This window comes from Lutra lutra, chromosome 1 (assembly GCF_902655055.1).
Source record: "Lutra lutra chromosome 1, mLutLut1.2, whole genome shotgun sequence".
Taxonomy (NCBI): domain Eukaryota; kingdom Metazoa; phylum Chordata; class Mammalia; order Carnivora; family Mustelidae; genus Lutra; species Lutra lutra.
Window position 1 is genome coordinate 18,983,728 of NC_062278.1, and position 26,209 is coordinate 19,009,936.

A 26,209-nucleotide genomic window follows, 5' to 3' on the forward strand; every position below is an offset into this window, starting at 1 on the left:
GGAATCATGACCTGAGCTGAGGGCAGAGGCTTTAACCCACTGAGCCACCCAGGCGCCCCAAAAAATCTTTATTTTTTAAAGATTTTATTTATTTATTTCAGAGAGAGAGAGAGAGAAAGAGAGGGAGGGAGAGACAGAGGAGAGCATGAGTGTGGGGAGGGGCAGAGGGAGAAGGAAAAGCAGACTCCCTTGCCAAGCTGGGAGCCTGATACAGGGCTCTGATTCCAGCACCCTGAGATCATGACCTGAGCCAATGGCAGATGCTTAACTGACTGTGCCACCCAGGTGCCCCATCTATATGTACATTTTAATATTCAACTGCATTTCATTTCTCCAGAAGCCCACAGAAACATACACACATGCACACACTCCACTGCTACCTTAGCACATTAAGGAGTTAGTAAGGAGTGATGTTGAAGTGAAGGTACCATTTTGACCCATGGTAGCACACTAATAGAAAGAAAAGCCTTCGGTTGGCACCTGCTTTTTCCTCTGTTCTTACACTTTTAGGAGTTGTGTGTTTGTCTGTATCTTTCAGGCCAGGTGGAAGTGGAGGGTGTAGAACCTTGATAGGAGATCATTGATAGAAATGCATGTGTGTGTTTATTACATAGTAAGTGTAAAATGCATAACAAGTGCTTCTTTAATTATTTGATTTCTTTAACACAGCTTATTTCAAATGCTTCACAGACCTCCAGCTACGTGGGTGGGGGTTCATAACCGAGAGCCCCTGCTGTTGTACTCTGAAATCCATCTTGTGTGCTCCCAGGGCACGCCTCCCACCTGCTACTCTCAGCCGGGGACACTCAATCTGGCAGGCCTGCCGCTGGGATCCTTCTTGTTCTGGACTTGGGCTCAAGGACTGGGCCCCCTCCTTTCATGGTCTTGACCAGCTTCCCTAACCTGCTGGGGCAGGCAGGAATGCCTCCAGGCTCTCTTCCTCCTCTGCTTCAGGTGGAGGCAGCCTTCCCCTCTTCTCTCATGGAAGAAAATCCTTGCATATTTAACTCTGTCTTGGCCTCTGCTTCTCAGGAGAACCAGAACAACATATTCAAGCTGATGAAAAGCACAGCTTTGCAAGACAAAGACTAAAAGGGGACATAAAGGAGGCAGAGAGGGAGTTTATCTATTTGGGTTAGCTGATAGACGTGCCCAGAACTCTCAACAATGCACAAGAAATTAATAACAGTGGTATGCTATGTGAGGTTTTGGGAAGAATGAATGGGGACAAGAGCTGGGAGAGAAACTTTTCAAAGTATACCCTATAATATACAGTTCCTTGATTTTCCAAGCAAGTAAATGTACAATAATTTGAAAATGTAAAATTATATATTTGGATTAAAAAAAAAAACATGAATTGGAGAGAAAAACAAAGTATACCCTTTGGAGATGGATCCAAGTTGGAGTCTCCACTCAGCTGGTGATTTTGGGAGAATAATGGATCTCGGGAGGGTCACTGGGCTCTTGGATTCCAGATATCAGTGAGTTGCTTTTCTCCTTGAATTCTATGATCTCATTCACTGGCTCTCAAGAAGGCATATTCTGCCAGCCCCATTGCCACTGGGCTTGGCCTTGGACTCGCTCGGGCTAGGGGCCTGTGAGGCCACGAGCTAGTGAGTCTGAGAGGCTCTCAAGAACCAGTGCACTAAGCAGACCTTGCTGTCCCTTCCTTCCGCCAGGGAACCACAAGTCCTGAGCTGGGGTGGGAAGAGGGGAGCAGCCAGGTGGTGGGGGAGGAAGGATAGGCAGGGAGGTGTCCGGGTGGGGAGTGTGGGGGTGGGGAGGGCCGGCAGAGGGGCTGCTTTGACAGCTTGGATTCTTGGAATAAAGTGGCTGAGCCACAGCTGGCTTGTAGCTGCCACCCCCTGATGTGTCATGTGAGCAAAGCAAACTTCTGTGGTTGAAAACCACTGTGGTTATTCCCTCAACTTTTTATTTTTATAAAAATTTCAGAATAAGGTTGAAAGGGTATTATGATCGACACCTCACTTAGCTTCCCTGGTTGCTAACATTTTGCCACATTTGCTAAATTTCTCTTGCTCCCACTCCAGATATAAAGCCCTTGATTTTTTTTTTTTTTTTAAAGCCCTTGATTTTTACTGAGGCATTGGAGTTATAGGCATGATGATGCTCTACCCCTAAATCTTTCCACGTTATATCCTAAGAACATGGACTTTCTCCTGTATGACCATAATACTGTTGCCAGGTCCAAAAAAACACAGTTTTTTGTTTACCACTGTCATCACCAGCAGTGATATTGTTTACCATACAGTTCATATTCAAATTTGTCAAAATAATATCCTTGGAATTTTTTTTTCTTTCTGATCCAAAACCCAGGTGAGGATCATACTCATCATCTATCTCTATAGTCTCCTTTAATTTAGAACAGTTCCTGAACTCTTTTGGTTCCTCTCTCGTGGAACCAAGAGCTTAGACCAGTTGTTTTGTGGAATGTATCATTTCCTGGATATATCTGATCTCTCTTCCTCATGATTCTTTAGATTCATGTCAAACAGTTGTGGCAGGAATATTACATGTGTCCCGTTGTTTATTCCAACCGGGAGGCACAAATAATGTGATTGTTCCATTGGGGTAATGATAAATTCTGACCCCTTGTTAAGTTGTCCACCAGATTTCTCCAATGACGTTTCCTTTATCCCTCTGTGGAGATAATCTGTGGGGTGATACTTAGACACTTGGTGAATATCTTGATCCCAACAAAATTTCCCCACTGCTTTCAGCATCCATAGGTGATCTCTTTCTGAAACAATTATTACCTGGATAGTTGTGGAGTGGTAATTCCCTGGTACTACCCCCCCACCCCATTCTGTTATTCTATTATGTGGATTTTGTAAAGAAAACTTCCTCTCAGCTCCCATTTATTTTTGAGTATCACTATGGACTCATGGATTTTTTAAAAACACATATAATGTTATAATCCTTCATCATTATCCTTTTTGTTATTTAAACTGTCCTAAATTTGTACAACGGGAGCTCTTGTCAAGCTGGATCCTGTGTCCTTTTTACATGTTTCTCCTGCCTTTTGAGAATTTTCTTGTTTTCTGGCACAGTAAGATGTTCTAGGCTGACCTTTGATATTTACTGCCACAGACCTGATGATTCTTTTTATTTGCGAGAGAGACTGAGAGAGTGAGACTAAGATTTGGGGAGAAAGCTGATAAAGGAGGCCGGAAAGGAGATTTAGCATTAGCAAATATTTTGAGGGAGTTCTTGACCACAGATTTACCTTGGGTAGGTCTCTCAGGTTTCCCCAAACCCGAATCTCCTCTTCTGGAAAATAAAGATTATTATGCCTATTGAATGAGTAGGTTTGCAAAAATGAACGAACCTGATTGGCATATGTTCAATGTTCAATTACCATTACTGACATACTTCCAACCAAGTTAATTTCTGCGATACTTGAGATTTCCAATTACTGCTCCCACTGTGGTTGACTTATGATTAAATTTGTTTAAATTTATGTTCTGAGGGGCTGCCTGGGTGGCTCAGTGGGTTAAGTCTCTGCCTTCAGCTCAGGTCATGATCTCAGGGTCCTGGGATCGAGTCCCACATCGGACTCTCTGCTAGGCAGTGAGCCTGCTTCCTCCTCTCTCTCTCTCTCTCTCTACTTGTGATCTCTCTCTGTCAAATAAATAAAATCTTTAAAAAAAAATTATGTTCTGAGGCTTTGTTTAAATATTGCTCTACAACCAGATGGGGGTAAAATCTAAAGGACTGATGAACAAAGGTCTTTCAAGGGAGTAAGTATACATAAGTTTAAGAAGGAAGCAAAAGACACACACACATCCTCCGCAGATGTATATGTATACTTCGTGGTTTGAAATAGGATCTTAAATGAGAGGTGGCATAGTAAAACTTGACCCGCCTTAAGTCCGAGATTGGCTGCTTCCGTTTCTTATCTTACAAGGGAAGGGAATGACACTCCCTGAGCAATTGATGTGAATGTAAAATTCAGAACAAGAAGACCCATGTATAGAGGCAGGGAGTGTTTCATTTTTCTTCCAGTTTTGTAACTGGCACACAACACTGTTTAAGGTGTACAGCACAAAGACTTGAAACACATGCTTATCGCCCAAGGATTAGCACAGGATGTTAGTATCTGTTGCTTCAGAGATTGTGATGAGAATTTTGAGGATTTATATTTTTAGCAACTTTCAAATATACCATATTGTTAGTGACAGTGATCATATTGGACCTTACTTCCCCAATACTGATTGATCTTATAGCTGGAAGTCTACTTGCTGACCACATTTCACCCAGGTCCCCAAGGGAAGGCAGGGACGCGCTGCCCAGTATCTGTTCTTTAGCCGGTGCCGCCCCCTGGTGGTGACATCTTCCCATTGCAAGCCGGAGCCGAGGGGAAAAGGCCACGGGCTTAATTTGTAAACTTAAAACGCCCCAAGCAAAGCCACAGCGTTCGACAACTCTGAATAAACATCATTATCATACTTCACCCAGGTTATACTTGCTTCGATAGCAATAACACGCTGTTATGACAGAGGAGTTAGACGCTGAGCTGGAACTTCCCGCAAAGGAAGTCAATCATTCAACACCTATCTATCGAGTGCCTACTGTGTGCTGGGCACGGCTCTGGCCCCTTGGGATAAGAGACAAAATTCCATCCCAGTGAGATAGGGAAACTGAGGGACTCCATAAAAATCTGCTTTTTGCTCCTTTTCCTGCTTCAATTCTTGCTAGGACCTGCACCCCCACTTTACACATGCCTTATAATACAGTGTGTATCCTCTTTGTAAGGGACCAGGAGTGAGTGATTTCTTTAGAGCAGATAATTTCTATTCCATTCCATTCCATTCCATTCCATTCCATTCCATTCCATTCCATTCCATTCCATTCCATTCCATTCCATTCCATTCCATTCCATTCGGTGAGAATGGCGAGGAAGCGTTCCTATGGTATTCCAGACCACCAGAGCTAGACATCTGGACACCAAGATCCCCACCCCCACCCCCACCCCCGGCCCAGAGGAGTAAGACCTGAGCCCTCACCTCTGTTCTAACTGGTTCCTGGACGCCTAAGAGGACACCGCCGTCCTCAGTAAAAACTCCCAGGCTCCGAGCAAAGACGAGGCTCTCTCTTTTCCTTTCTGAGTCTCCCAGACACCCTGTCGGGACCTGCACCCTCTCTAGACCTTCCATAAACTCTGCTTTCCCCTCCTGCGGGCTCGTGTTTCATTTCCATCTTGCACACAGCCAGGGATCCTCTCAAGAGGCTGGGCCTGCGGTACCCCCTCAGGGCTCCTAGAGGACCTGCCGGCATCACCAGGATGCCTCTACTATGCTCTCTCTATACTCCAAATACTACATAAACTAATTTGTAAAGAGTTCTATGGCTCATAGAGTTCCCTTCAATGGCCCAATAAACGCAGAAGCTTGGCACAGGTCCCTCCGCCCGCCTAAGAACTCACCCTTGCAAAACCGAGAGTTGAGCTGTCATCAGCGTCACCGGCCGGGCTGACCACGGAAGTCGTCTTTCCCCGGTTTTTCCTCCCCAAAAATACTCTTGCGGGAAGCAAGGGTTTCGTCCAGCTCTCTGGGCTCGAACTCGCGGAGGCAGGCGGGTGAGGGAGCCAGTCAAACTGCGCGACTCCAAAGAGGGAGGATGTTTCCCTGCGGAGCCCCCGGGGCTGGCGGACACGGCCCCCTACGCGCCCCGGGAACGTACCCCAGCTTTGGACGCCGCCCTCCCGGCACTGATCTTCAGCGAGGCGCAAACGCGCCCCCTAGCGGCGGCGCGCGGCCCGAGCGTGGGGGATCGGAACTAAACTGGTGTACGGAACGCAGGGTGCGTGCTTAGAGTTTCCGGGGAGGGGGTGCAGAAGAGGACCGGCGCGAGGCGATTCTTACGGCAGAGGAGGAGGCAATGGCCGTGGGGATCCGGGGGCTGTGCCTTTGGCGGGCCGCCCCCAGTGGCGGGGCTGGCTGGAGTGAGTTCCAGCGTCGGTGGGGACGAAAAGCGAGGCTTGAAGGATTGTCTGCTCAGATGGGGCCTGAGGCGGGTCCTGGGAGGTCCCACGGGGTTGAGGGCGGAGGTGGAGCTTTAGGTCCCGGCTGTGGCGGCCGTCGCCGCCTCCGGGCCTGAGGGTCCAGACCTCGGGGCACAGAGAGAGCGGGAGGAGCTCAGGGCCCGTCTGGGAAGGACCCCGCGTCCCGGCGTGACATGTGCTCGTTTTCCCATTGGAGTACTCGTACTGGCTTTGTCACATCCGCTCTCATTTAGGGTTTGGAAAACAAGTTCAGCATTTCCCTCTCTGGTATTGATCGTTTTGGCGAGGGAGCTCAGTCCTCTGGAGCTTTCTTGTCCCCAAGGTCTTCCAAAGCGACAGCTTTGCTCACCTTCCCAGTGACTGGTCTGACTTGGACACTACTTCCTGGTTACTCTTGGCCTCTTACTGTAAAGCAGAGTTTGGAGTCCGACGGAAAACCGGTGGGCGGTGCAGCTCTGGTGGGGAGAGGGCTGAGTTGCAGGGTGGGGGTCTGGGCGGGCTGCGGATTTCTTCCGTTGGCGTTTTCATCATTCACCCTGGGAAGCGGTTCAGGCTGACCTCTGAGCGCATTTTGGCAAACGGCGGTTTAAAATTGCGTGGCCTCCCCTTCCAGTAGGAGGGTGGTGCGGGGTGGGGTATCCCCGGTGCGTTACGCTTTCGTTCCCTGTTGACAGGTCTTGTCACTTCCACCCAGGGTCGATCGCAACTTCGCCAGCTTCTCGCCTGTCACCGACCGAACTGATAGAAATGCAGAATGATCTCTTTAATAAAGAGAAGAACAGGCAGTTGTCCTTAACTCCTCGCACTGAGAAGATTGAAGTTAAACACGTTGGGAAAACCGACCCTGGCACCATTTTTGTGATGAATAAAAACATTTCTACCCCTTACAATTGTGCTATGCGTAAGTAGCGAACCAGTATCCAGTTTTGACTGTTTTATGTAAACTCTGCGGAAGAATTGGTTCCGAGGAGGCGAGACTCGGTGGTTGCTCCCTGAACTTGGAGACGTTCTCCGTTATCTAGCATCTTACTCTCTGTTCGCCGTCTTTAGCTCTTGAGAGAACCGTGGGTCTAGAAAGGCCAGCCCTGTCGTGCACCGGTGGTCCCCGGACGCGCTTGAATCCGGCGGGGTTTGGGGTGCTGTTAACTGTTTCAGGCGTGAGGAGGCAGAGGTGTTACTAGCGTGCTTGCCCTTTTTAGACAGCACCCTGGGGTGATGGGCGCGGTCACTCTGGGGAGCTCATCAAAGAAATTTGGGGTAGAGGGACAGCCCTGGCCTCGGATGACCAGCTTTTTGGGCCGCCTTTTCCTTTCTAGCTCTTTATGGCCTACTTTCAGTCTTACCTGCTTACCACTTGCCTCCTTGTGTGTTACGATTTTGTTCATACTATGTTTTGACAGTCATGTGTCTACGGAGTAAATGTGTCAGTGGAAATATACATGGGGTGCATGTGATGAGGGTCAAATTATGTGTTGTGTTCATATTTTAAAGGAGATAACTGTGCCCTCTGTGTGATTCAGTGTGTACAGGAAGGGTACAGGGCCTCTTTATAGATTATTTGTGATCAAAATGCTTTTATTTTACATTTTTAAAGATTTCACTTATTTATTTATTTATTTATTTAATTAATTTATTTTTTTTTAAGATTTTATTTATTTATTTGACAGAGAGAAATCACAAGTAGGCAGAGAGGCAGGCAGAGAGAGAGGAGGAAGCAGGCTCCCCGCTGAGCAGAAAGCCCGATGTGGGGCTCGAACCCAGGACCTGGGATCATGACCTGAGCCGAAGGCAGTGGCTTAACCCACTGAGCTACCCAGGCGCCCAGATTTCACTTATTTATTAACGGAGAGAGACTCAGCGAGAGAGGGAACACGAACAGGGGAGTAGGAGAGGGAGAAGCAGGCTTCCTGCTGAGCATGGCGTCCAGTGCCCAGGGAGCCCGATGTGGGGCTTTTATCCTAGGACCCTGGGATCATGACCTGAGCTGGAGGCAGGCACTTAACGACTGAGCCACCCAGGCGCCCCCATCAAAATGCTTTTAAAGTACCTTTGATAGAACTGGTAATATTGAAATTTAGAAAGCTTTCAAAATAGATCTGTACACCATGCTTGCTCATATATACGACTAGCTGCATTGTTTAAACTTTTGGAAAACTCAGTAATGATTTCATTTAAGTAATAGATAATTTTAGTTAAAAGCTTAAGCTAGCATATTACTCTGGATCTTCCTTTGCTTGGGCACTTGAATTAGTACTTATGATCATTGTTTACTTGTGAACATTTCCTGGACCGTTGCTGTGTGATAGGCATTAGGATTACAGAGGAGGTTAAGACAAAGTACAGGTCCTTAAGGAGCTTTGTACGTTTCACACGTCGAGACGAAGCCTATGAGCGACTCCTGCACTGATGCTGGCTCGTCATGCGTACCTTCTCACATCACCCAGTACGCTTTCGAGTCCTTACCATGCTACAGGCATGGCGCTAGGTTCTGCATATACGAATGAGTGAACGAAACCAGACCTGATCCCCTCTGTATGGAACTTAGACCCTGTACCCAGGAACTTGACCCCTTCTGTGAGTAGCTGTGTACTTGAAAAACATCTAACCAGGGCTGGAGTTGCACTTGCCTTCTGGTCAAAGAACAGGCCAGAGATGATGGGCTTATATGTGAATTCGTACTGATAATTAAAAACTGTTACTGGTATTTAACTTGAACAGGCCATGTTAGGGAAGTAAGAGGTGGTTTAGAAGCAAGACCCCAAACCCATTTAGACCAGATTTACTCTGGATATATATTTAGATATTTTCTCTTAAGTTATGTGGGTACATATCCAAATATATCCGTGATGCCGCTCTCTTAATATTTAAGTGTAGCTCTTGGAAAATTGTTTTACTACTTAATAATTGACAGATTAATTTGAAATTAGACTTAGCCTTAATGATTTTTGTAAATAATTTGGACAGTTTTGTTAGTAAGAATATATTGGATGTGTTGAATATTTTTTTATTAGTTACAGACGTAAGTTGTAAGACTTTTTTTCCCCTGAAGGAAGTCATTGCAGAATTTTGCTTTTCTGTTGTTTTATTTCTTTTTTCTTTTTTTTTTTTTTTAAAGATTTTATTTATTTATTTGACAGAGAGAGATCACAAGTAGGCAGAGAAGCAGGCAGAGAGAGAGAGAGGGAAGCATGTTGTTTTATTTCTTAATGGAGCACGTAAACATGTAACTTTTCACTTTGGGTTTTGTTAGATTTAGACCTTCAATCTGTTTTAAATCCCTAGATTTAAGTGAGTGGTACTGCAGGAAGTCCATTCTGGCTCTTGTGGACGGACAGCCTTGGGACATGTATAAACCTTTGACCAAATCCTGTGAAATTGAATTTCTTACTTTCAAAGATCGTGATCCAGGAGAAGTGAATAAGGTATTTCTGCCTCTGTGTTCTTCCCGCCCCCTAGTTTTCTTCTTCTTCTTTTTTTTTTTAAATTAAAGTACTTTTGCTACAGACCATTAAATGTGCAAATGTGGCCAAGGTCAAATGTAATGTACTAGATAACCAGTGTTTTGCTTAGATTAGGCATTTCCACAGTTCAAAAAATCCTTGAACTTGGCATCCTTTCTTTGTATTTTGGTGTGAGAAAAACTATTTAACTTGTCTTTACATTCATATCTTTGGTGCACTGACATTTATTGATCACTCTCTATATTACATTCCCAATACTGCTTGAATTCAGCCTTTGATCATTGTTGGATTATTTCAGTAACTTTTTAACTCTGCCTCCTGCCCCCATTTTAAATTCTAAAGTCTTCCTGAGTAGCCATGTAAGAGTTTCACTAAGTGACATGACTAAGGATTGTGTTACTCTTTTCCTACCTGGTAACTTTCAGGAATGACATGAAAGTTATTCCCCTTCCTTTCCAAGCCCTTTGCGTGATCTGATGCCAGCCTGGCTTTTGAGCTTACTTTCATGGCAGCTTTCCACTTCTTCTTTGCTCTGGTCATACTAAGGGCCTTGGTCACTAATGGTTTAGCCTCCTGGCTTTTGCTGATGTTCTTCTTTAACTCTGGGTATTTTCTTTCCTCCCTGTTAAAATCCTATTTCTCTTTTATAGTTCAATTAAAATGCTACCTGCTCTTTGGGATGTTGTCAGCTTCTTCTTATCAGAACGAATCCCTCTTTAGGGCTTCACAGCACTTGGATAAATGTCTCTAGATATAATATTTTAATATTAACTTGCAATATGAACCGTTGAACACATTGGATTCTTGGCTCTGTGAAAACAGGGATTATGTCCCCTGTTGGACCTAGTTCTTGACTTACAGTAGGTATTCAAGAAGTATATGTTGAAATGAAACACTTAAGAAAATGATAGACATGATGATAGCGCACATCACATATTAATTATGTATCAGGCACTATCCTAGTTGATTTATAGGTATTAACTCATTTACTCTTCATAAAAATCCCATAAAAATGGGTACTATTATTCCCGGTTTCCAGATAAGTAAACGGAAGCAGAGAGAGGTTCAGTAGCTTGACCAAGCTTACCAGTTTAGGAGATTGTGGAGCTTGGATTTTAATCTAGGTGTTCTGACTCTGGAGTTCAACAGACATTAAAAACATTTAAGTAGGATAGATGAGGTGCATTTTACTACTTGCCTTCAAAGCCTGGATTTGTTATTTTTAATGTATGGTATGTGGTTCTGTAGAATAAATCCTGGAGCAGTTTCTGCTGCACACAACCAAGTGAGCCCATTTTTTTAGTCCTCAGGCAAGGAGTGCTTATGAAGGTCAGTTGCCCAGTTATAGTGGTGCCAGTATGGGACATAGTATGGGCAGGTCTTGTGTGGGACTTGTGTTTCTGTTTAAGACTCTGATTAGGTCATTGCATGGATACCCACATTAAGCATGTCTATGGGTCAAATGTGCTGGTAAAATGAAAGCCCAGTTAATGGGTTGCTTTGCTGTAAATACAAATAACTTGAGTGGATGTGCCGTGTGATGTTAGTTAGAGCGCAGGAGTCATAAATTCTTAAAAGTTGAGTTTTTCCTCTCTATTATATATGATATAAACAGGTTTATATTAATACATTTTTTTTTTAACTTTAGCACAAGTTTGTTAACAAGTTACCTTTATCTTGGGTTAAACATAAAGTTGCTACCAGATAGTAAAACTATGTATTGTTTGATAACATAGTGCATGGTATCTGGCACAGAAACATTGCTAACAGCACAAGTTGGTGCTTCATTCTTTTGTGCCTGTTGCTTGGGAGAGGTAATGTCATGGCCTGATGTTCCCTATTGCTACATGCTGAGGGTGGACAAAGACCTCCTAAGTCAAAAGTTAACCTAAATTTGAATACTGAAGAAATGTTAGTGAATCTTAGTCTGTATTATGTTTGCGTGCATTTTATTTTCCCAGGCTTATTGGCGTGCTTGTACCATGATGATGGGCTGTGTGATAGAGAGGGCATTCAAAGATGAATATGTGGTCAGTTTGGTCAGAGCTCCAGAAGTTCCTGGTAATGTACACACACACACATACATATTTTTGTAATCCTTCAGTGGTTTGATACCTGTTTTTGATATTTTATAGAGATGCTTTCTTTTTTTTTTTTTAGCTTACATCTAATTTTATATAATATATACTACTATCATACATATATTCCATTTATAATGGGTAACAAAACGTCTTATTAATTAATGGAGTCCGTAATTACATAATGGAATTCGAGGAGCATGTTTCTTTTGAATATGAATTTCATGTAGTTACATTGTCTTGGTGTTTGTTTCCCACCTTTAAGCATGTATTTCTAAATCAAATGTGTGGAGGAAGAGGAAATGAGAATAAATAGAATTCTGGAGTAAGCTATGTTTAGGTGGCACTGTTTCACCAGAAACGTCTATTGCTCTGGAGAGGAACCATTTTGGGAAGAATGAAGAGTTCACACTCTGTAATTTTGGTGAAACTAGGGTTTTGCATCAGTATGTGCAGTAGGATCACATTTGTAATTTAAAAAAATATATAGAAGTATATATACCAAAAATATTTAAAAAGCTCAATGAATGATTCTAAGAAGGGCAAAACAACAAAAATAAGGAAGTTTAGAACACAAAAAATTCAACATTTTATGTCCATTTAGTCATTCACCTACATATTAAATATCTTATTCTTTTGGAATTTTTATGTTTAGTAACTATTTGAAATCTCTGTAGTGATACTATTCTGGAAGAAAACATGAATGTTTAAAAACATACTAGTGATTTTTGGGTTAACAAAAGGTGAATTAGCTTTTTGGGTGGGGCAAAGTTGGTAGAACTTTGGCAAGAGCTGGGATAATGGTTACAGTTTTATAGTTTGTAGAGTTCAGAGATATTGTTGGCCCTTCATTTTATGGTCTAAATATTTATTTGTTCCCAATAAGTCACTCTACTGTAACAGATTTGACTTTGCCTTTCATTTTGGTTGGATTTACAGTAATCTGTGGAGCCTTCTGCTATGATGTAGTTCTGGATAAGAGACTTGATGAGTGGATGCCAACAAAAGTAAGTATAGTGTTTGGAATATTAATTTTAGGATCTGTGCCTTTTGTTGTTACAATGAGTCCTAAATTGTTGAATGCTTCTGCATGTTGAGAATATTTAATTTAAAAGACCCTACTTACTTACCTCCCTACCTGTGTTGTTGGCTTTTTCAGTGAATTTAAGATAGAGGCAGATGAATGGGGGTATTCACAATGTGGTCAGTTGTGTGGAAGCTTTGTGTCCTACTTGAAGTACTTTCTTCCTGGTACTGTTCATTCTGTTTCTTAAGATAGTAGTTTTCAAGATGCCCAGAATATAAAATAGAGAAGGTTAACCACCTTGGTTGATGTGGTGGTGGGAGGCTTGGAGCCTTACTTTCTTGAATCACCCGAGCACAATTTGAAAACCACTGCCCTAAACGATTTTAGCCTGTTGCATGCTGTGAGATCTCCCCATACACAAAGGTTACCCTGAAAGGAGGGATAGAGGGTAGAGGATAGAGTGAATTAAGAATCAGGCTTTGACAAAGCTAACTCAGATGGCAGCAAACTAGACAATTGGTGAATGATCTGATTGTGTAATGAGTGTCGTCCTTGTTGGTCTGGCAACTGGGTAGCACATGGCTAACAAGGATGATTTAGATCAGATGCCCTGTAAGGAGAGTATACTGATGACTTTAAATTGTCAAGCCTAGAAATTCAGTTATCACTGGGGAGAAGAGGCAAATACTTGATTCTTAAGCAAAACTGTATGTCCTACACATGGAAGTCTGGAGATCAGGAAAGGAAAGGTGATGTACCATACCATTTTATCAATGCTACTGTGTACATTTTTTTCACATTTTAACATCTGTGAAAAAAAAATATATCTTACAGTAGATAGCATCTTATAATTGATAGTGTTTTTTCCTTAGTGGTATATTTTAGATTTAGTGAAATATTGTAGTTCCTTATTGCAAAATTTTGGAGATTTTTATGTCTAGTAATTAGTAATTCTGGCTTTGGAAGTTATTTCTTGTATAATCGTGCTCAAATTGGTTAATATCAAGAAGGACAGCAGAGGGAAACAGGAAGGAACAAAGAGAAAAACGGAGAGAGGGGAGAGGGCAGAGATCTAGAGAGAAAGGTGGGGGGGTGTCGGGGTACAGGGAAGGGATTGGAACTCTTCGTGATCTCTGAACTTGTGTCAGTATAATTTCTCTTTCAGATATGCCCTCAAATTTAAGAAAGGATCCTCACTTGTGGGGGATTAAGTAAAAACTAATGAGATTAAGAGTTCTCATTATGTATGAAACTTGCTGCCTTCTTTTCCTTTTTTTAAATGTAAAACTTTAAATAAAAAAGAAATGTACTAATTACAGGCACCATGGGGTTGGGTGGATCACTTAGAAAAAGTGGTGGAGACTTACATTCAAGTAACAGTTGTATAAAATCATGAATGTGGATTTGTTATAAATTGTCCCTTTATGAATGGAGAAGAGTCATTTCATGCAAAAAAATCTAATAGGAAGTTTATGGAAAGAATTTTATTACAAAAATTACTTGCGTAACAGTGCTTGGTCTTTTCTGCATTAGTAATGATTTATAATATGAAAACTCAATTACAGCTTTTATTAAAAGTGTCATAAATATTGTTAATGTGTATTAATCAATCATTTTAATTGCATAAAAGTGACTTTTTATTCAACATGAATTTTTATATTAAATGTATGCTATATTTTGGGCAGGGCCAATGATGACATTATATTTCCTGGTAAAATGTTCTGAATGACAAAGAATAATTTCCCTGTTCATTTAAAAAAGCTTAGTTTTACTTAAAATGTAAACACATTTTTGTATCTTTTTATTAGCATTTTTAGTTGCATCATGTTTTAATAAACTGTAAGGGTTGTATAATTTGAATGAAATGTTTATTAAGATTTCTTTGTAGGATTATCTTTAATAATTAACGTAGGCTAATATCTCAATTACAAGTAAATTACAAGTTTCATAGTTAAATTTATGGTCTGAATACTTAATTGTTATAAATTAATAACTCCTAACAAACTTGCTTTTGCTTTTTCTTTTAGTTGGATTTATAATATTTAGCATACAGTTTTATCTGCCTTATGGAGAAATGCTTTTAAGTCAATTGTTACAAAAAGTTAATACTTTCATTTTGAAGGAGAACCTACGTTCCTTTACGAAAGATGCTCACACTTTAATTTATAAAGATCTTCCATTTGAAGTTCTGGAAGTGGAAGCAAAAGTGGCATTAGAAATATTTCAGCACAACAAGTAAGTGTTGGCTCCCTTGGAAGTGAGATTCAACCTCCTGAAGTTATAATTACTGAAGAAAATTTAGCTCTTAAGAATCTCTATATCTGATGTGTATGGGACACTTATTTTTAGCTCTCAGATCTCTTTTTCTGTACCTATTTACTTTGATTCATCTCATTACTTATTTCACAGAGAAAAGACCTCCCCACACTTTGATAATTCTGTTTGTCTTACTTCTCTGTTTCTTTGACCAGAGAAGTCCTTCACTTCATAGCAGCATTGCAGTGTGTTTCCCCTTTTTCCTTTCATCATGAAGTGATAGCATACATGGAACTGTATCATTTTGTTCATTTGGCAGCCTTTCCTTCTCACCCTCCTACTCTTTAAATGACAGGGGTGAGATAGAGAATGCCAGTGCTCTGGAGGGAGCTAACACCAAACTAAAATATTCACATAGCCAGGTCTTAGTCTTCTGCACCAGAATTATTCACTGGTGGATTTTCTTTGCCAACATTTTAAATCTTCCCTGGGTCCTCAGTCCCCTTTCTCACTCAGAAAACTTAAACTTTACCTTCTTCTACTAATTGTAACAACATAAACTATATTTTAATATTAATCTAATTGAAATTAGAATTAATTAGGGAAATCTTCATTGCAAAAAAATAACATAGATACTAGATTCTTTTTTTTTAAATTTTATTTATTTATTTTTTTTAAAGATTTTATTTATTTATTTGACAGAGAGAGATCACAAGTAGGCAGAGAGGCAGGCAGAGAGAGAGAAAGGGAAGCAGGCTTCCTGCTGAGCAGCGAGCCCGATGCGGGACTCGATCCCAGGACTCTGGGATCATGACCTGAGCCGAAGGCAGCGGCTTAACCCACTGAGCCACCCAGGCGCCCCTAGATACTAGATTCTTAAGACAGAATATACCCCTGCAAATCGTTCAAGGTTATGGGTTGGAATTTCTTTAGGTATTTATAAAATGAGATGTAAGTTTGCATAGGGATGGTTTATAATATTTCACATATCCTGGAACCAGTGTACTAAGAAAGCAGTAGGAACATACTAGTTTAACTGAACTAGAATGCAGGTAGTTCTATAGACCCAAAGCACCATTGATTCTATAAGAAAATTCCTTGTATTATTAGAACATATCAAGACACTTCCTGTGCTACAGTTCTAGGGTCGTGCTGTCCAATAGAGATATAATGTAAGCCATCTATATAATTAAATTTTCTAGTAGCTACATTAAGTCAAAAGGTGAAGTTAATTTTAGTAATACATTTTATTTAAACAATATATCTAAAATATTAATTCAGCATGTGATCAATATTACAAAATTGATGATGCTTTACAGTTTTATATGCTAGATCTTCAGAATCTCATGTAGTTTACTTTTTTTTTTTTTAAAGATTTTGTTTATTTATTTGACAGAGAGATCACAAGTAGGCAGAGAGGCAGGCAGAGAGAGAGGGGCAAGCCGGCGCCCTTCTGAGCAGAGAGCCTGATGCAGGGCTCAATCCCAGGACCCCGAGATTGCGACCCAAGCTGAAGGCAGAGGCCTAACCCACTGAGCCACCAGGCGCCCCACTCTACTCTTAAGGCACATTTCAGTTCGGGCTAATTACATTAAGTGCTCCATAGCCACCATAGTGTACTTTAGATGTTCATTCCATGAGATTTCCCATTCCCTCCGCTCCACTTTACAAGTCTAGGAGGGCTTGTAGGAAAGTTAGTTGAATGTGTGGGAGGAGGTTTAGGGATGGTTTGGGGGCAAGTTTGAGGGGACAGAGAATTTTGGATGGTTAAGGTAGGTCAGTGATTAGGCCTTCTGCTGTAGGGGGAGCCTTACATAGCTTTGGCTCCCAGGGGACAGGTGCATCTCTTAGAGGTGGGTCAAAAGGGACAAATATTAAGGGAACTAGCTCCCTTAATAATGTATGGGGGGCTTTGGCAGAAGGGGTATGGCAGTAAGTGGATGTTTTCACATCAACTCATGCTTCCCAACTTTGCCATACACCCACCTAATACTTGTTTAGCTCTGGGGTAAAGAGGGCTCTTAATAGTGGTAATATTATGATTTGATCCTGGGTTGTGCAGTTCCATCTCTGCTATTAGCTCTAGTAACAGGATTGGGTAGATTTGAGAAACATTTAGGCAGTAGAATTGACATGACTTGGCAATGAATTAGATGGAGGGGGTGTGGCAGGAGAAGCAGGAATCAAGGAAATCTCTGAAGTTTCTCACTTAGACGTGTGGGTAGTTGGCGGTGTCATTCACTAAGCTAGGAAACTCAGGAGTAAGAATACATTTGGCAGGAAAAGAAGGAGTAAATTTTTGCTCTGTTTGAGAATTGCAGAGTGTAAGGTACTTGTGAAACAGTCTAATAGATGTTCAGGAGGGTCTTAGATATGTAGTTCAGGGCTCATAAGAGGGATGTGGATTAAAAGCTGAACTGTGGAAGGAGGAAAACAGAAGTGCGATTAAAGCTGTGCATGTTAAGGAGCTAGCCCAGGGAGGATACTTACTGAAAAGGGGCTGTAGGACAGGTCCACTGGAGAGTGGACAGGGGGAAGATTGGCCAGAGAGTTAAAGTATTAAGCAGTAGGGAGTGTCATGGAAGCCAGAGGAAAAGAGCACTCAGAGAGATGGAGTTTGGTGGAGTTGTGACACTGTGGCCAGACTGAAGGACGTGAGGTGTGAAGGGGAGGCTCCAAGTGTAAACCCCTCTTTCAAAAGCTATGGCTAAAGAGGAAGAGAAAAGGAGGGGTCCCTTAAAAATTTTGTATATTTAGAAGTAAAATTTTTTTTTCTTTGCTACTTTTTAGGTACAAAATGGACTTCATAGAAGAGAAGGCATCTCAGAACCCTGAAAGAATAGTTAAGCTACACAGGTAAGTAAAAATAAATTGGCTGTCATGCTAATTTATAGGAAGATGTAGCTTTATTGTTGTTACCCAATGTGGTGTATGACTGCAAAAGATGCATTTGTACTCAAATTTGTTACTCTCATTATCTTATTTTCTCTTGCTTTGTTCATTGTTTTTGTAGGGTGGTAACTGGATGGTTTAAATTATCTTCAGGAGCAGTTCTGGTTTCTGTTCCTCATTCTATTGTTATTTTTATTTCAGCATTTCAAGAGTTGAAAACCATTGTTTAAAAATGTGATTTTCAAAAGTTAATTTTGAAATTGGGCAAAATATTCATTGCTACGAATTGAATATAATTCATGTGTATTCACAGATGTCAATACTGACTAATTACTACTTACGTTACATATAAGTAAGTACAATAGGAATGTGCTTTCTGATACAGGGATGAGGGAGGTAAGACAATGCATAATGCGTATGCAGAAGTGACTTCGTGACCTATATCTTTTCTTCTCAGCCTCATGTTTTCTTGGCTCAGAGTTCATTTTTCTCTACAAAGCTGCTCTTCGGACAATCTGTTGTATACATCGAGTTCCTAACTCTATTACAATGAGTTGTTACAAGGTTATAGATGATCAGTTTTAGAAATTGGATTAACTCAATAGCATGATGCGTTCAGTGGTCTTAAAAATCTCTGTAAAATTTTATCAGTGCTAATGAAGAACAGGGTTCACTTGACTTTAATTTTCGTAGTTTTAGCCTCCTCATTGAGGTTATTGTGTCAGGAGCAGTAGAGACTGAATTGACCCACATGAAATGTTTTTTGACTTGGGGACATTGTCCCAAAGAGAATAAATAGATTTTTCCTAAACTACTGTAAATGGTTTCATTTTGAGGTTTAATGTGTTTGTTTTTAAAATCAAATCAGGCTTGGTGACTTCATTGATGTGAGTGAGGGTCCTCTTATCCCAAGAACAAGTATTTGTTTCCAGTATGAAGTGTCAGCAGTTCATAATCTTCAAGCCACCCCATTGAGTCTTGTACGAAGATTCCAGGGTCTGTCTTTACCCGTACACTTAAGAGTAAGTAAAGCTTAAAGTTTCAGATCGTCCAGTTTGGGGGTGGGTGTGATTCTGGTCTTGATTTTATACCAATTTGAAGGACATACATTTTAATTTTCATTAAGTTGTGTGACAGTAGTACTTTGTAAATTCAGGTTTATGATAAAAACAATTTTCCCTGGAATGTAAACTGATCATTCACAAAAGAAATACTAGTTGAAAAAGTTGAATCAAACTGGGATAGTAATTTTAATTTTTCGAGTTAGTATAGGGAAAGAGGGTGCTCTGAAGATTACTGGAGTGCATATTGGTAAGGCCTTCTGGAATGTCTTTCGGGTTTAGGTTTGGCAGACTTTTCTCCTTAATTTTCCTATTCTATTTATGACCCAGAGTCTGTTATTTTCCATATTGTTCCCACTCCCTTGTTAATCCTTTTTTTTTTTAATTCAACTTTGGATTTTGAGATAATTCAAAATCTGTGTAGGTTCACATGTAGTTATAAGAAATAATACAGAGATTCCAAGTTACCTTTACCTAGTTTTCTCAATGATAACGTCTTGCAAAACTGTAGTACAGTTTCACAGCCAGAGTATGGACATTGACATAATGAGGATATAGTACAATTTCTTTACAAGGCTCTCTCCTGTTGGCCCTTATAGGCATACCCACTCTTCTCTGCCCCACCTCCACCTCTGGCCACTATTAGTCTGCTCTCCTCTCCTACAAATTTTCGTTTCAGGAATATCATGAATGGAATAATAACATTATGTAATCTTTGGGGATTGGCTTTTTTCTCTCAGCATAATTCTCTGAGGATTCATTGAGGTTGTTGTGTAGTTGGTTCTTTTTTATTGCTGTATAGTATTCTGTGGTATAGACCTTCTGTGTATTGTTTAACCATTCACCTGTTAAAGGATTTTTTTTTATAGTTTTTTGGCTATTATGGATAAAGCTGCTATGAACATTTGTGTATAGGTTTTTGTGAATATGTGTTTTCGTTTCTCTGGGATAAATGCCCATGAGTGCAATTGCTGGGTCATATGGTAGGCATATACTGAATGTTTTAAGAAACTATCAAACTGATTTCCAGAGTGACTGTACCATTTTACTATTCCGATCAACAATGTGTGAGTAATCAGTTTTTTGATTATTGCCAGCATTTGACGTTGTCACTGTTTTTAGCCATTATGATAGGCTCGTAGTGATTGCATACTGTAGCTTTAAATTGCATTTTCCTCTTGGCTAATTGTGTTGAACATCTTTTCATGTGTTTATTTACCATCTGTATATTTTTTTGGGTGAAAGTCTGTTTATGTTTTTTGTTTACGTTCTAATTAGGTTTTTTTTTTTACTGCTGTTGAATTCTAAGAGTTTTTTTCCTAGTATATTCTGGCTATTAGTCTTTCATTGTGTATATATAACAAGTTTGCATATATTTTCTGTCAGTAATTACATCTTTTCATCCTTATAACAGAAGATTAGAAGTTTGGCAGATCAGAAGTTTTTAGTTTTTTTTTTTTTTTTTTTTTTTTTTTTAAAGATTTTATTTATTCATTTGACAGAGAGAAATCACAAGTAAGCAGAGAGGCAGGCAGAGAGAGAGGAGGAAGCAGGCTCCCTGCTGAGCGGAAAGCCCGATGCGGGGCTCGAACCCAGGACCTGGGATCATGACCTGAGCCGAAGGCAGCGGCCTAACCCACTGAGCCACCCAGGCGCCCCAGAAGTTTTTAGTTTTGATGAAGTTTAGTTTATCAGTTTTTCTGTTTATGGATCATGTTTTTGGTGTTAATTCAAAGAATTCTTTGCCTGGACCTAGAGCCCAGTGATTTTCTTCCTTTTTTACCCCCCTAACAGTTTTATAGTTTTATATTTAGTTCTGTGTTCCATTTCGTGTTAAATTTTATATAATGTCTGAGATTTAGGTTGTGATTCATTTTTCTTGCCTGTACATGTCAAATTGCTCCAGCATCATTTGTTAAAAAGGCTCTCCTTCCTCCATTAAACTGCTTTTGAACCTTGTTAAAATCATCTGGGCATATCCCTTATGGTCCTATTTCTGGGTTCTCTATTCTGTTCCATTGATTTGTGTGTCTGTCCTTCTACCAGTATCATGGTCTTGATTACTGTAGCAGTAAACAGTTCTTGAATCAGGTAGAATAATTCATCCTGTGTTGTTATTATTTATAAAAATTGCTTAAATTATTTTAGGTTCTTTGCCTTTTCATTTAATTTTAGGATAATCTTTTTGTATTGACAGTCTTATTGGGACTTTGATAGGAATTGTATTTAACCTGTGTATCAATTTGAGGAGAATTGATGTCTTTACTAAATTGTATCTTCTAGTCTATGAACATAGTATATCTTTCATTTAAATCCTTCATCTCATTCATCAACATTTTGTACTTTTTAGCATTTGTCCTTGACACATTCGATTTTTCTCCACGTACCCGTTTCCTTTGCTAGCTTTCTGCATTTCAGTAAATGACACCATCGACTTAGCTGTGAGGTAATCCTTGATTCTCCATTTCCCTCCCATCTATGCTCTATCCCATTCATCAGCAAGGCCTTTAAATTCTTAACACTGAAACATGCCCTGAGTCCCACTGTCGCATAGCATCACATTTGCTACCACTACCTTTTCCAACCCGTCTTACTCTTTATGCCTTCCTTGCTTTCACTCTGGCCCCTGAAGCACATTCCTTACTTAGTATCCAGAATGACCTTTTTCATATACAAATCAGATCATGTAATCCCTTTGCCCTATACGTTCCAGGGGCTTCTTATAAAAATCCCAACCCTGGGGGCACCTGGGTGACTCAGATGGTTAAACATCTGCCTTCCACTCAGGTCATGATCTCCAGGTCCTGGGATTGAGCCCTGCATCGGGCTTCCAGCTCAGCAGGGAGCCTGCTTCTCCCTCTCCCTCTCCCCCTGCTTGTGTTCTCTCCTTCTCTGTCTGAAATGAATAAAATCTTAAAAAAAAAAAAAAAAATCCTAGCCCTGTACGTTGTCTCACAAAGCCCTACATTATCTGGCCTTTGTCTGCCTATCTGACCTCTCATACCACTTTCTCCATCATCCACTGTCTTCCAGCCACACCGGAGGGTCTGCACCCATTGTCCATTCTGCCGGAGTCAGGTGTGGTTTTCCCTTTAAACATACGATGCTGCTGTTTTCTCCAGAAGGGCTTACATGTACATACAGTAATTTATCTTTTATCATAGATTTTACCAGGTCATTCAGTGCGACATAGTCACTGGCCCACCCGTATCCCTCAGTATCACCTTTAAATGACTTAGTAAAATTGATGCAGTCCTTAATGCATTTTACACAGTTTTCATCTGTGCATTCTGAGAATCCCCAACTATATACAATTTTTAAGGACTAAGTAATTGGTTCTATAACTGTATTGTTTCCATTAGTTTTTACTTGTTCTTTAAGGTAATTTGCTAAATCCTCTAAAACTGCCATTTCAGTGTGAAGGTGTCACCGTTGGTCAACACTGGTCACCATCAGTTCTTGATGAACCTCTCCTTGTGATTGCTAGTGATTTGAAGAATGACCTCTAGTTTGTTGAAAATGGCTATTTAGGGAAAGAACTACAGCCCATGGGAAAGTGAGGCAGAGTTTTGCTTCCCATTAGAAGGAACGCTGTCTGTGATGGTGATGATTAGGAAGGATAAAAGAAGACGAGTGGCATTTTCAGTGCTATGTCTGTTTTTCTTACATGCCAGACACAGCAGCTGTCCTGTAAAGTACCTTTTCCCCTCCTTGAATCTACTTTTGTAACTGCTTAGGCTCGTTAGTACCGCCTGACTTCTTATGTATTTGTTTTATTTAAAACCTACTTAAACTTCTTTTTTTTTTTTTAAAGATTTTATTTATTTATTTGACAGACCGAAATCACAAGTAGGCAGAGAGGCAGGCAGAGAGAGAGGAGGAAGCAGGCTCCCTGCTGAGCAGAGAGCCCGATGTGGGGCTCGATCCTAGGACTCTGGGATCATGACCTGAGCCGAAGGCAGAGGCTTAACCCACTGAGCCACCCAAGCAGCCACTTAAAACCTACTTAAGACTCATTTCCTTTTATTTTAACTTTATTGCTTTATTTAATTCATAGTGAATCTTTTCTTTTCAAGGCACATTTTACGATATGGAATAAGCTGTTGGAAAGATCTCAGAAAATGGTAAGTGTTTTTGACGGCTAATGAGTACTGTTCCATGAAGAAATTTTTACTGGAATCAAGCAACAACACAACAAATAAAAAAGAGAAGAAAAGAAAACAAAAGAAAAAAGTCATTAGTTGTCTCAATAGCTAAAGCAGTTTTATAGTTGGTGACCCCAGTAGTATCTTGGCAAGAGAATAGTTGTAATTCAGCATTTCTCCTGTTTTTGTTTGTTAATATCATGGAGATGATACTGTAGAACTTGAAGAATAAGAATGCTGCTCTATAGTAGTAATAGTTCTTAGTGGGTCCAGTGGTGTTAATTAGGTCTTTGATAATTTTTTTGTAAACTTAATGAGCATTGGAAGATTAAAGTTTGTCAGATATATTTTGAAACTGCCTTGACATTGGTTGACATAGTAAATGTGCAAATGTCCTGAAGAACAGTATTTGAGTACTTGTGTTTTGTAGTTCATTCTGTGTCGGGCCTTTAAACTGACACAGTAGGGATGATTGCGATTTCACCAGTAGGAGTGATTGTATTTCTTGACCTATTCTATCCCTATTTACTCTTTCATAGGCTAAATGCTTGTCCTTTACGTACATCATTGAATAGCTGGTCCATGTAATCTGGCCTCATGAACCCTTCCTAGCTACCCTAATTTTCCACTCTAGTCAAGCTTGCAAGCATATATCAAACTTTTTCTTTCTTCTTTTTCTTCTTCTTTTTTTTAGTTTGCAGTCTTATATCACTTTATTTTTTTCCCAGCTCTACTGAGATTTAATTGATATATATATATAGCATTGTGTAAGTTTAAGATGTACATTGTAATGATTCGATATATGTATGTATTGCAAAATAATTACCACAATAAGGTTAGCATTGCCATCACCTCACAGAGTTACATATTCTGTGTGTGGTTAAGAACTTTTAAAATCTACTCTCAGTAACTTACAAATATATGATATTAACATTGTTAACTCAGACTTATTTTCAAGTTTGTTTGTTCATGGCACTTTTTCTGTGTGAACGCTCTGTCCTTTTCTCCTCCTCTCTGTGAATGAGTACATCCTACTCATTCTTCAGTACCTCATCCAAGTCTTACTGTCTTCATGAACCATTTGCAAAGTGACCTCCGAACAAATATCCATTCTTACAATTTCCACTTGATTATATATCTCTTCATACGGTTTTTCAGTTGTTTTTGCTAGTGCATTTACATTCAGTCTGTTAACCCATTCAGGGTTTATTATAAATGTGTCATGGCAAATTTTGAGCCCAACCTTTGATGTATGGGTTACCTGGTAAGTATTGATTATTTTTTATGATGATGTACAAACCTATTCTCTATTAATGAATTTACAGATAGAATTTATTGTTGAGGCACTTAGTCATAATATTCTTGTGTAAAGAGTATATATAATTTCCTCATGAAAAGAAAGTACTTTTGAATGGATAGAAAAATTTTGTTTCTTTGGTAACAATTACCATTTTATTATTTATTTTTAATTTTATATATACATATATATTATTCAAAGTGTAATTAACACACAGTGTTATATTAGTTTCAGGTGTACAATGCAACAATTCATCAATTCTATACATTACTCAGTGCTCATCACGATTAAGTGTGCTCTTAATCCCCTTCTCACCATAATCATCATTTTAGGTTAGGAAACTAGAGGAGAAATTAGTTTATAATAAATGTAGAAAAATAGTAGGGGTAGTAACCTAGAGTATGTAATAGAAATCAGGGAATAGCTGTTTTTGCAACATTTATTCTGGTTCAGTTTCCTTCTGTCCATTTTGTTTAAAGGGAGTAGGTTAAACATATGGTACATTGATTCAACTAGCATAGACATGGCGAATGTGTGTTATGTGCCAGGAGCTGTAGGTAAAGAAATGAACAAAGCCTACTTACTGGCCTCAGGGAGGCTACTTTAATGGAAACAGACTTGCAAACTGACAGTTGGGTGTACAAGTGGAATTCTGGCATTCAGCAAAGGACCTGGACTAAGCTGGAGGATTGGTTAAGGAGGGTTCCCAGGGATTGGTGTTGCTTAAGTTGGCTTAGAGGATGACTGAAAGTGGGCCTAGCAGATAATTTGCTTGGGGATGGGTTGGTGGTTATCTCAGAGGAGATAATGCCTAATTCCTCAGGGAGGAATGGAGAGAGTGATGAATATAAGATGGATCTGAATGTCCAGTCTTCTGTAGGGTGGGTGACGAATCCAGCAAAGTCTGTTGGAAATAGCATATGAAGAGGGGCTTGTCTTCCATGTTAAAGAATTTGCATTCCCCTCCCGGAAGTGATTGGGGGTCACTGGAGAATGTGAAAAAGGAAGTAACCTACAAGTCAGCTATTTGTGTTTAAAGCTTACTCTGGGGCGGCATGGAAGAAAGCTGTGGCTTAAACTAGCAGTCCTGCTCGAGGGATAGAAGGTGGTGAGGTTCTGAAGTTCAGGTGTGGCAGTGAGAGTCACTCAGGTAGAATTAGTAGGACTATTGGTTGAATATGCACGTACGAGAACAGTGGATTCTCGAATGGCAGGTGTGGGCAGCTGGGTAGAGACCTTCACAGGGATAAATAATGCTGGAGGTGGGGTGAGTGTCAGGGTAATGAGGAGTAAGTTTAGCTGTTTGATGTGTTTGAGTGACACAGAATAGAAATGTGGATGTACAGATACCTACTTCTACTAAGCCTGTAATATACCATATTTAAGAATATAATTATACCTCCCAAGAAAATCTGTTGATTTAAAATACTGTGTTACAGCATTGCTGGTATTTTTCTTACGTGAGTGATTTCATTTTGTAATTGAAAAATAAAATGACAGACTGGAGAAGCCTAGCTATATGCTTCAGATTATATTTTTAATGAAATTGTTGTACTTTACATGATAATTTATATTGGGAACCTGGCCTTGTGCATTTTCTTCTTTTTCTGCCTAACTTTCTATAATAATTACTAATGAAGGAGAAAGACCAGGGGTTATTATAGGAAAAGGACTGTGGAATGACTTAAAATGGTGGGGGAAGGGTAAAACTGAAAGTGGTTATTTATTAGAAAAGTAAAGTATTCATGTATTTACAGGTAACTGAAGATCAAACTAAACCTACAGAGGAAAGTGCATCGACCTAATAACTTCTTAAAATTCAAATATGTATAATAAAATAAAAGTTTTATGTGAAATATTTGTGTGTGCTTATAAAGATTAACTATTGGGACACCAGGGTGGCTCGGTTGGGTGTCCCACTCTTGGTTTTGGCTCAGGTCATGATCTTGGGGTCATGGGATAGAGCC

The 26,209-nt window shown here is 40.1% G+C and overlaps 1 protein-coding gene and 1 long non-coding RNA gene across 2 annotated transcripts; one reads left to right on the plus strand and one right to left on the minus strand.

The window, feature by feature from the left end:
• Window positions 1-324: 324 nt before the first annotated feature.
• LOC125095333 (uncharacterized) lies at window positions 325-6,727 on the minus strand. The gene is made up of 3 exons (XR_007125851.1): window positions 5,447-6,727; window positions 3,248-3,291; window positions 325-1,088 (listed from the first exon to the last, which is right to left on the minus strand). It is a non-coding gene; the product is annotated as an uncharacterized LOC125095333 (long non-coding RNA).
• MRPL39 (mitochondrial ribosomal protein L39) lies at window positions 5,820-26,098 on the plus strand. Its single transcript, XM_047721610.1, has 10 exons — window positions 5,820-5,965; window positions 6,720-6,926; window positions 9,308-9,447; window positions 11,448-11,547; window positions 12,504-12,571; window positions 14,714-14,826; window positions 17,638-17,703; window positions 18,608-18,761; window positions 22,877-22,924; window positions 26,000-26,098. The coding sequence occupies exons 1-10, from the start codon at window positions 5,902-5,904 to the stop codon at window positions 26,045-26,047; spliced, it is 1,008 nt and encodes a 335-aa protein (XP_047577566.1). The 5' UTR covers window positions 5,820-5,901; the 3' UTR covers window positions 26,048-26,098.
• Window positions 26,099-26,209: the final 111 nt, after the last annotated feature.